An 11,901-nucleotide genomic window follows, 5' to 3' on the forward strand; every position below is an offset into this window, starting at 1 on the left:
GAGGGAGGAGTGGGGCGGGAGGGGTAAAAATGAGGAGCTGATGCCAGGGGTTTAAGTGGAGAGCAAATGTTTTGAGAATGATGAGGGCAATGAATGTACAAATGTGCTTTACACAGTTGATGTACGTATGGATTGTGATGAGTTGTATGAGCCCCTAATAAAACGATTAAAAAATATTCTTGTTGCTGTTGCTAATGAACCATATAATTAGAAGAATGTATGGTATGTGGTATGTGCTTAGAGTAACAAAACTCTCAAAGGTTATTCATGAATATTCTAAAAATCACTGTTGGTAAGCATGAACAGCCTTCATAGGTCTCATCCTTAAGGAGTAGGTCATTTTTTAAAACCAAATTCACTGTCATCAAGTCGATGCCAGTTTGTAGTGCTCGTGTGGGACAGAGTAGAACGGCCCCTGTGTGTTGGCAGACTATAAAGTCTTTACCTCATCTTTCTCCCTCAGGGTGGCTGGTGGTGTCAACTTGATGACCTGTGGTTAGCAGTCCAACATGTAGCTGGGTTGTAGTTGCTGTTAGGGACTGTTGAGTCAATTGGGACTCATTGTCTGCTGTGGAAAACAGAATGAAATGCTGCCTAGTTTGGCATCCTCCTCACAGTTGTTCCTGTGTCGGAACTCATTGCAGCCACTGTTTCAATTCATCTTCTCAAGGGTCTTGTTCTTTTTCACCAACTTTCTCCTCTACCAAGCATGAATTCCTTCTCCAGGGATAACATGTCCAAAATAGGTGACACGAAGTCTCACCATCTTTGCGTCTAAGGAGCAATCTGCTGTGTTTCTTCCACAACAGCTGTGTGTTTGTTTTTTGACAGTGAATGCTATTTTCAGTATTCTTCAACAACTCCCTAGTTCAAATGCATCCATTTTTCTTCAGTATTCCTTATTCAATGTCCAATGTTTACATGCATATGAGGTGATTGAAAAGACCATGACTTGGGTCAGGCTTACTCAAAGTTAAAAAGTAAAGCTTTAGAGAAGTCTTGTGCAGCAGATTTACCTAATGCAAGGCATCATTTGATTTCTTGACTGCAGTTCATGAGCATTGATTATGGGTCCAGGTAACATGAAATCTTTGAGAACTTCACAGTCTTTTCTCTGTTTATCATGATGTTACCTGTTGGTCCGGTTGTGAGGATTTTGGTCTTTACATTGAGTTGTAATCCATACTGAAGGCTACAATCCTTGCTCTTTATCAGCAAGTGCTTCAATTCTTCCTCACTTTCAGCAAGCAAGATTGTGTCATCTGAATAGCACAGGTTATTAATAAGCATGCCTCCATTCCTGAGAATGCATCCTTCATATAGTCCAGCGTTGCTCAGCTGATGATTTGCTCACCATAAATATTGAATAAGTATGGTGACAGGATACAGCCCTGACTCACACCTTTTTTGATTCTAAATTATGTAGTATTCTGTTGTGTTTGCACAGTTGCTTCTTGATCCATTTAAAGGTTATGCAATGAGCACAATGAAATGTTCTTGGAATTTCCATTCTTCTCAGGTTATCCATAGTTTATGATTATCTATTCTGTCGATACCTTGCCACAATCAGTGAAACACCAATAAACACCTTTCTGTTCGTCTCTTCGTTCAGCTAAGATCTATCTGACATCAGCATTAATAACCATTTTTCCATGTCCTCTTCTGAATCCAGCCTGAACCTCTGGCAGCTCCCTGTCAGTGTATTGTTGCAGTCATTGTTGGATGATCATCAGCAGAATATTACTTGCATGTCATGTTAGTGCATTGCTCTATAGTTTGAGTATTCTTTTGGGCTGGGCCAGCTTGCTTTGGAATGGGTACAAATATGAATCTTCCACTCAGTTTACCAGTAGCTGTTTTCCAAATTCCTTGGCATAGACAAGTGGGTGTTTCCAGTGCTTCATCAGCTTGTTGAATCATTTCAATTGGTATTCCATCAACTCTGGGAGCCTTGTTTTTAGCTAATACTTTCAGTGTAGTTTGGACTTATTTCTTCAGCACCATTGTTCTTGCTTCTATGTTACCTCTTGAAATGACAGAATGTCGACTAGTTCTTTTGGGGACATTGATTCTGTATGTTCCTTCCATCTTCTTCAGGTGCTTCCTGCATTGTTCAATATTTCTCTCGTAGACTCTTTCAGTATTACAAATTGAGGCTTGACATTTTTCTTAAGTTCTTTACATTTGAGATATGCTGAGCAGGTGTTTCCTTTTTGATTTTCTAACTAGGTATTTTCCCTTTTTATTATATAGTATTGTACTTTGTTTTGAGCTGCCCTTTGAAATTTTCTGTTCAGCTCTTTGTCTTCATAATTGCTTTTACTTCCTCTAGCCACTCTATTATTAAAGATACGCTTCATAATCTCTTCTGACATCCACTTTGATCTTTTCTTTCCGGTCTTTTTAATGACCTGTTCCTTTCTTCATGTATGTTGTTCTTGTTGTCTTCCCACAGGTCATCAGGTTTTTTGTCATCAGTGTTTAAGGCATCAAATCTGTTCTTGAAATTTAAGTGGGATATAGTCGAGGTTGTATTTTGGTTTGCATAGACTTGCTATAAATTTCTTCAGATTTCAGCCTGAATTTCTGTACGAGCAGTTCCACAATTGGCCCCCAGCCTGGTATTAGCTGCTGTGTTGAGCGTCTCTATCGTCTCTTCCAACAGGTGTAATTAATTTGTTTTCTGTGTTTTCAATTTGGCAAAGTTCACATGTAGAGTCAACTTTTGTGTTGTTATATAAAAGGTATTTTCAAGGAAGAAGTTGTTAGTCTTCCAAAAGTCTATCATGCAAGTCCCAGCTTCATTTCTTTTTTTTTTTTTTTGCATTTTATTTTTTTATTTTGTCCCAGCTTCATTTCTATGACCAAGACCATATTTTCCAACTGCTATTCATTCTTCATTTTTCCAACTTCTGCATTCCAATCATTAGTAATTATCAGTACATCTTGATTGTATGCTTCATGAATTTCAGAATGAAGACATTGGTAGAATTCAATTTCTGCATCACAAGCTTTTGTGGTTGGTGCATATATTTGAATAATAATTATTGCCAAGATTTCCTTGTGTGGGGATAGATATAATCTTATCACAGACAGCATTGTACTTGAAGATAGATCTTGAAATGTCCTTTTTGATGGTGAACACACCATTTTTCTTGATCATGTCATTCCTAGCACAGTAAACAATACGATTTTCTGCTTAAAGATGGCCAATACCAGTCTATTCCATCTCACCAAATGCCTAGAATATTAATCTTTATGCATTCTGTTTCATTTTTAACCCCTTCCAATTACCCTAGATTCATACTTTGTACATTCCAAGTTCCAATGATTAATTGATGTATGCAGCCATTTTCCCCTCATTTTGAGTCATGTCCCATCAGCAAATTAAGGTCCCTAGGCCTTTACTCCACAGCCTTAATTCATCTGTGCCATTGTAGTGGACTTGACTTTGAGAAGGCAGTTCTACCTCAGTCATATTTTGAGTTTGAGTGCCTTCTGACTCAAAATGGGGAGCTCATCTTCTGGCACTATTTCTGACAGCGTTCCTACTTCTGTTCATGAGGGTCTCAGTAATAGACAGTGTTTTGATGTTATCCATAGGATTTTCAGGAGCCAGATCCTCAGAAGTAGACAGCTTATTCCTTCTTTGTGATCTATTTTAGTCTGGAAACTGCTAATACCTGTTTACTTTGGGTGGCCTTGCTGGTATTTGAAATATCAGTGACATAGTTTTCAGTATCATGACAACACAAGCCACCGCAGTATGATGAACTGACGACAGACAAGTGGTGGAACATGTAACCAGTACTTTAAAAATCCCGTGTGTTTTCTGCCATACACAAACTTGGTAGCTGCCATTGAGTCAATGCCAGTCCTCTTGCGTGCGTAGTAGAACTGCCTAGTGAAGGCTGGACTCTTTTGGAAGCAAATTACCAGGCTTGTATTGTGAGGTGTTTGTGAATGAGTTCAAACTGCCAAACTTTTGGATAATAATTTGACCCTTAATTATGTTTGTCACCCAGGGACTCCCATCTCATAAACGATCATCTCCTTGCTTTTCATAATAGTTTTATCAACTTTAAATAGATCACTGACCAATATTAAGTGTGTATATGTACACATATGCCCGCATACACACACAGCATGTATGGGAGCTTGAGTCTCCTTCCCACCTCCCAACATAGTAGGTTGTGTGTTGGACTACTAACCACAAGGCCAACAGTTCCAGAACACCTTGGAAGAAAGGTGAGGCTTTCTACCTCAGTAAAGAATATGAGTCTTACAGAGGGCAGGGGCAGGTCTACTCTCTCCTATAGGGTCTCCGTAAGCCAGAATCGACATGATGGCAGTGGGGGGAAAATATATATATATGTGTGTGTGTGTATGTATATGCATATATACATACACATCCCTATAGAAGGAGGTCCCTGAAAAAACCTGGAATTATGCAGGATAGAGCAGACCTTTCATAGTATACATTTTTCCTGCTAGGCAAGCATCAAGCAACTCGCTCTGAGTTAGTGCACCAAGTGGTGTCGCCTGGGAAGGTTCTCTTTGGTCACAGTGAATTTTGTTGTGAAAGCAGTTTTGCTCGAATCTCGTTTTTTTGTGATGGTTTTGTGATGGCCAATTTAAGAGAACAGCATGCAGCTGTAAAATTTTGTTTCCTGCTTGGGAGGAAATGCTACAGAATATGTTGTGATGTTGAACACAGCTTACAAGGACAGCGCTATGGGAAAACTCAAGTGTATGAGTATTTTCCTCATTTCAAAAAAGGTGAAATGTTGATTGATGACAAACCTCATTCTGGATGTCTGTCAACATCCTGAACAGACCAAAAAAAAATGTCGACTCGCAGTGCATTTGGAGTTCATCCCACCAGGTCAGACTGTTAATCAAGCCTTCTATTTAGAAGTTCTGAAATGATTGCATCACAGTGTGTGGCACAAAAAGGACCGATTTGTGGCAGACTGGGGACAGGTTTTGCCACCAAGACAATGCACCTGCTCACGCGGCCATCTCAGTGCTACAGTTTTGGGCAACAAACAGCATGCCTCTCTTGCCCCACACGCCTTAATTACCTGTGACCTCATTCTGTGCGACTTCTTTTTGTTTCCACAAATGAAGAGGGACATGAAAGGAGTGATTTGATGACATAGAAAAGGTGAAGAAAACAATGAGGGAGGTGCTTTCAGCCATCCAAACAGATGAGTTTGAAAAATGTTTCCTCCAAGAATGGAATTGCAGATTTGACAAATGTATTAAGTGTAATGGCATGGCAAGTACTTTGAAGATGTTAAGGTTGTTTGGAAAAAAATTAAATACATAGCTTTGAAAAAAAATCTGGTTTGGGGATATATATATATTGGGATATATATATATATGTATATGTATATATTCTCCTTTATATAGTTGAGGTATCAGCTATGGCCTCAGCCTCACAGAGCCTGAACAAAACCCCTTCTGAATTGGGCAGTGGAGCGAGTCCCTGTTTCCTAGGAGTACCACCGTTAGGACATCTGGCAGGACTTGAAGGAATATATTTTCCACTTCTAAGATTATGTTAGGACTCTTGGTGGCACTTTCCGGTAAACCTTGGACTGTGAACCACAGTTCTCAGTTCAAATACACCAGTTGCCCGCTCCCATAAATATTTACAGAGCTTCAGAAATACCGTATAGGGTTGCTGTGAACCAGAAATGACTCAGTGGCCATGATGAAGTTGGTACATTCATTTTACTGTCTCCAACTCGCCGGAGTGTGTCAAAGTGTGTTTACGACTAGAAAGATGAGTGTCAGCTGGTCCGGCAGCAGTGCATGGAAAGGGAGCAGGGGTTTGATCACCACATGGTCCAGACAAGCCAAGTACTGATTAGGATCTATACCAGGTGCACCTGAACTCAAGGAGACAGTCTGTTAGCAACAAGGTGTTTGGTAATGGCAGCTTTCCAAGGGTCTGCCTCTTGAGCCCCACACCTCCAGTTTGCACTGGATACCTCTCAAAGAGGTGTGCAGAGCTTTCATCCAGGGACCCCCCCTTTATTGACCATCATGAGGTTCCCCTTCATCTCTCACATAGGTTGCATCTCTTGATTTCCTACATTTCAAGTCTCTCTGAGTCTTTGATTACATTTTTGTTTTAGTTAAAAGGTGTATGAAAGGCAACATTGAGACCTTGCAGTATAAAGGTACTTCTCTACTACGGTATCTTTACACTTGATTGAGCACCTGAAAATAATTTTCATTGAGAAATGTATGGGCATTCATTCCTTTTGATTTCATTATTGCTGTTGAGTTTGTTTGAAGCTAATCTAATTTTGATATCCTAATGCGACCTGACATTTTCCCGTATAAAAGTTTTGTAAATTTGGCTTTGTCCCCATTGTTCGAGGTTCACAGATCTGTGACTCAGTGAGTGCATGTTTTCCCCCATAATCCTGGCTTCTAGTTGGGCCTGCTATGGTGGAATGCCATATCCTCCCCACCATACCCAGAAGGAAAAAAATCCAGTTTTATGTCAACTACTCCACAAAGCAAAAACCAAGCTCATTGCCAGAGAGTTGATGCTGACTCATAGTAACCCTGTAGGACAGGGTAGAACTGCACCTGCACCTGGGCACCAGACTAACTGTTTATGGGAGTAGGAAGCCTCCTCTTTTCCCCAAGGAATAGCTGGTGATTTCAAACAGCTGGCCTTGCAGGTCACAGCCCAGCACATAATCCACCAGAGATCCTGGTGTTAAATACTTGTCGCCATGTCAAACTTAAAGGCTTTGATTATACAACTTTTTCAGGAGATGAGGCCTTTGCTACATTGAGAGTATAAATGTCAAAATTCTGGCAACTTGTTAAGAGCTGCCGGGCCTGCCAGAAGGTCATCTTCATGATGTTTACAGAGTATCTTCTGTACCCTGTTTAATCTCTGTTGACTTTTGAAAAGTGTATCACTTTCTAGGAAGGAAACAAAAAGCACCATCCCCATAATGATTGTTATGTCGCAGCCACCATATCAGTTCATTTCCCTGAGGGTCTTCTTCTTGTGCCCCCAGTCCTTTACTTTACTGCTCATGATGTTTTCCTCTGGGGGTTGGTCTCCCCTGATAACATGTCTAAAGACAAAGTCTCCTTAGGGAGCATCCTGGCTCTGTTTCTTCTGACAAATCGATACACAGCACAGCTGTGGGTATTTGGGGGTGGGGTGGGGTGCAGGGCAATGGACTAACCCTGTCCCCTTCAACCAACAGGAGAGTAAACTTGATGACTTTACCTCCTCCTGAGCCCAAACACTGAGGCCAGCAGGTATGCATGATCGGTCTCAAATGGCTCCCCTTTCTGACATCTGAGTAGCCTTCAAAAAGTTCATGGAAAAATTCCATAATCTTTTAGTCCCATTTTCCCATGGCCTTTTGGAAGCGCCCGGGCACTCTTCCAAAGGAAGGTGCTCTGGGGCCCAGTGAGCTAACCTAATTGCAGGGTTGGTGTGGCAGCATGCTTCAGTAAAGATCTACAGTCTCTGAGAACCTACGACACAACCCGACTCTGTCCTGTAAGGTCCTCATGATGGCAGTGGGCTTAAGTGTTTGCTTTGGTTGTACCCAATCCATCTTTGCGTTTTTTTCCTTAATCTAAGGATGTTTCCTGCGTTCTGTTCGGAACCAGTGTTGCTTGTATTGTAGATTGCCTTCAGCTTTTCTCAGAAACTACCTCCACCCCGTTTCTTGGTGACTTCTTCATTACATTGTGTTTGGGCATTCTCATCCTTTCAGCATCAACTCACTTCATACCTAAAGCGTGGTAAATGCCTCTAGATTTTTAAGTATGTTAGTAAAAATAGTACTGTTTTCTAGTATGTATCACTTACTATGCCAGGTACTTTAGAAAGACTGCTCAGATATGCTCGCTTGAATGTGCAGTCAGGAAGTTGTAGTCTGTGGACCTTACTGTGCGATCCTATGCTGTCTTAAAGGGTCAGAGATACCCATTGAAGCCTTTTTTGTTTCTTCCTGGTCTTTACTTTCCAAGTGCGTTGTCTTTGAACTCAGGTCTTAGGCTTCAGGGATCCAAGTTTCGTAAGAAAGCGTAGGCACTCTGCTGTGAGGACAAAGGTTAACCAGCTGCTGATGGATGTTTCCTAAACTCACTTGACCTAGACTCACCTAGAATATCATTAGATGTGTAGATTACTCTGCCCTTCTCTGTGTCAACTCCAAACATCATTGCTGTTTAGAAATTGGCTACATAAATATTTTTAACCAGAATGTTGACTGATTCTTATAGTTGTACAAACTTTGGCTTTGTGTGTAAAATACGGACTTTCAAGTCAGAGACCTCAGTTGAGAAGTCTAATTTTGCTATTTATTAGCTTTCTTGCCTTGGGAAAGTCACAAACTAAGTCATGTTTCCTCATTTCTTAAGTGGGATTACTAATTCATAAGGTCGATATCTTAAAGGATACATGAGAAGCATACTGCACAATACCTGGACATCATCCGTCTCTCTTATCTGTGGACCTCTGGTCATTCCCTTCTTTTATCCCAACCTCGGCTTTGTCTCTTCTCCCTCCAGCTCCAGAAGATTTTAAATTAAATTTGTCCATTAATGAAAATATATTATATGCATTATTCTGAAATTGAGTTTAGAAAATTAAATGAATAACAACAATATATTTATTTTTTATCTTTCAGAATCATGGTTTCATGGAAAGGAATTTACTTCATACTCACTCTTTTTTGGGGAAGTTTTTTTGGAAGCATTTTCATGCTGGGTCCCTTTTTACCTTTGATGTTTCTAAACCTATCTTGGTATCGCTGGATCAACAACCGCCTTGTGGCCACCTGGCTCACGCTACCTGTGGTAAGTTCTAGACCAGAAAAGGAGGCTGTCTACTTGTATTACAGTGGCCCAACTTATTTTATTAGAGTCAGATTTGGGTTGTAGAAGAAACATAAGCCTTTCACGTTATGTAAGAGATACTTTAGAATTACAAGAGAAAAAAAAAAAGCTAGTGATAAATAAAATGATTCATGCCCTCGGAATAAAATACATAATTAAGAGTCTGATAATTCAATTAAGAAGTTTTTCTCCCCATATTCTTTATGAATATTTTTTATCTTCCTTCATTGATGTCTGTTTTACAGCTAGTACAGTGTAAGGTACACATTTAAAGATTCTTCCCCCTTCCCCAACTTTTATTGTGAATTAGGTGAGAGCAGATCATTAATTTTGTATTGGATAACTTTATCAAACTTTCCAGGGTCTTGCCCTCTTTCCATCAATTTTTGTCTCTCTCCTTGGATATTGCCTTCTTTATCCAAGTTAAAACTGTCTACCCTGAAGAATTCTTGTACAGATTGAGGACTATTTACATCATTTATTTTGTGTTTCTCTTTCCTTATTTTTGCAAATAATGATGAAAAGTATGATTCAGATAATAAACTTTGGAAAAATAATAGTGATACATTTAATACTTTGGGGCGATCACAAAATGTAGTGATGAAAATGGTTACCTACTTGTGGATTAGGCTAACAACATCTGTAAGGTAAAAGTGCATGTGTTAGGAGTAATACTTTCTTAGAACATCAGATTTTCTCAGTAAAGACCAGTGCACACAAATCTGAATACATATTCCCTGATCCTGAGCTGATGAAGCCTTGCGGGATTCTGATCTAGACTCTTCCTTCCTGTGGGTCGCAACCCCTTTGGGGGTCAGATGACCCTTTTACAGGGGTCGCCCAACTCATAACAGTAGCAAAATTACAGTTATGAAGTAGCATTTCAAAAAGATCAGTAGCTTATCCCTTCTTGAGGCCATGCCTCTGGTTGAATTAAGTGTGCAATCTGGATTCAGAGTTCCAAAATAGTTGGTTCCAATTGCTTTTTCCAGTACAGTTGTTATTTTGGTGGAAAGATGAATCTCAAGAACTCCCGACGCTGCATTTTTTGCATAATTACATGGTACTTTTGAAAGTTCCAAATTTTGCAAGGCATTCTCATACCAACCATTCTTCTTCAGCCTCTTCGAAGCTGAATCTTTGCTTAGGTATGATTCAGCCCTACTAATTAATCCCATGTGATTAAGTATGGTACACTCTGCGTGTGTTGTGTCCTGTGGGAACATGGAGCCTGGCTAAATTGGGGGCCTTAACTCCTCAGTCCTTGAGGCAGCCTCCAAATAGATAGGAAGAGACGTGCAGTAGTCCTTTAAGAAGAGCAAAGGCTCTTCTACACAGTCCTGAGCTGGAGCCTATGCCCCTGTCTGGGGGTGTATGTGGTTCTCAGCTTTCTGCCAACACAGCAACCTCTGCTACTCCCTGCTACTACTGAGGGGAGGAGAGGGAGGGTGTCCACAGTAGTGGGGGGAACATTTTCCTAATATTTGATTTACATGACCTGAGTAAATTCGTTTCTGCCTTTGATTTATTTGGAAGACTACATCTTTTATTAGAGGACAGAAGTTAACTTTGTAGGCCAAGAATGTTTACATTTGGATTTTTCTTTTTCCAATCACCTTAAGCATGAAGCCCTCAATTATATTGTTTAAAATACTCATTTTATGGCATTGCTTAAGAACTATCACTTCTTCATTTATAAAATGAGTATTTCTCTGTAAAATAAGCATACTCTTCAAATTATGAGTACTGGTAGACAGGTTTTTAAAAGTTATGTACCAGAGTTGACTCAGTGAGCAGCAAGCTTGGGTTTGAGTCCACAAATTGCATATTAAATAATTCTGAGTACGTTGTTGGCTGCTGTCAAGTTGGTTCTGAGTCACAGCGACCCCATGTACAATGGAACAAAACATTGCCCCATCCTACGCCATCCTCTCAATTGATTGAATGCTTGGGCCTTATTACAGTCATTGGTAAAGTACAGGCATGTTCTATAGGAAGGACTTGACTTCTTAAAAACTGCTACACACCTCCCCCCACACACCCGGAGTGCAACAAAGCACAAGGGGAGCAAAAGCAATGAAGTCTCCGAGGAACCATGAAAATAGACTTAGGAATTGCTGGACAGGGTTTGCTACTTTACCAGACCTGATTGGAAAACATTCAGAAGGGTCAGCAGAAAGACCTGGAAGTATTTATAGCTTTTTTTAACCGCCTTCCTTTTATCTTTTTCTCATGTCTATCCAGATAAGATAGGCAGGATAATGACTCCTGAGGAGAAAATAATGGGGCCCGAGGGCTCCGGGGGGACATGGGAGAAAAGGAGGTGGGAGCTAAAAACTCAGGGACAAGGAAACCATAAAAGATCTAAAATCTATGGCGTGAAGGGTGTAAAATGCCTGGTGGGGTTTGATCAAGTGCAATGTAGCCAAGGGAAAGTACTGTGAGCCGAACGAAGGTCGAAGATGATAATGGGATAGGAGGAAAGTAAAAGGAAACAGGAAAGAACTAGGAGACAAAAGACATTTATAGAGGTACAAATATAGGCATACACATATGTAAATAATATGTAACAAAAGAGATATAGGTTTATGTACATATATTTAAATGTTAAGTATTAAGGTAGCAGATGGGCATTGGATCTCTACTCAAGTACTCCCTCAATGCAAGAACACTTTGTTCTAATAACTGGCATTCGTGATGGTCACCTTCCTGACACAATCACTGAAGTCAAAATGGGTGCACAAGCAAATGTAGTGAAGAAAGTTGAAGGTGCCTGGTTATTAAAAGATACAGTGTCTGGGGTCTTAAAGGCTTGAAGGTAAAGAAGCGGCCATCTAGAAGGGAAGCAACAAAGTCCACGTGGAAGAAGCACACCAGCCTGTGTGATCAAGAGGTGTCAATGGGATCAGGCATCAGAAGACCTAAACAAACAAATATATCCATATCCATGCAAATGATGGGGATTGAAGTGGAGCACCAATGCCCATGTGTAGACAATTGAACTTT

At 40.3% G+C, this 11,901-nt stretch overlaps 1 protein-coding gene across 2 annotated transcripts in view; it reads left to right on the forward strand.

The window, feature by feature from the left end:
* Nucleotides 1–11,901, forward strand: part of LCLAT1 (lysocardiolipin acyltransferase 1) — a 233,401-nt gene that overhangs the window by 94,055 nt on the left and 127,445 nt on the right. For both annotated transcript variants that reach the window (XM_004711102.2, XM_045287036.1), the window contains exon 2: nt 8,688–8,856. In XM_004711102.2, the coding sequence (XP_004711159.1) occupies nt 8,692–8,856 (165 nt within the window). In that variant the 5' untranslated portion in view covers nt 8,688–8,691. The remainder of the gene's footprint in view (nt 1–8,687; nt 8,857–11,901) is intronic.

This window comes from Echinops telfairi, unplaced genomic scaffold, assembly GCF_000313985.2.
Source record: "Echinops telfairi isolate 266 unplaced genomic scaffold, ASM31398v2 ScPeMD7_10;HRSCAF=50, whole genome shotgun sequence".
In the NCBI taxonomy this organism is placed as follows: Eukaryota; Metazoa; Chordata; class Mammalia; order Afrosoricida; family Tenrecidae; genus Echinops; species Echinops telfairi.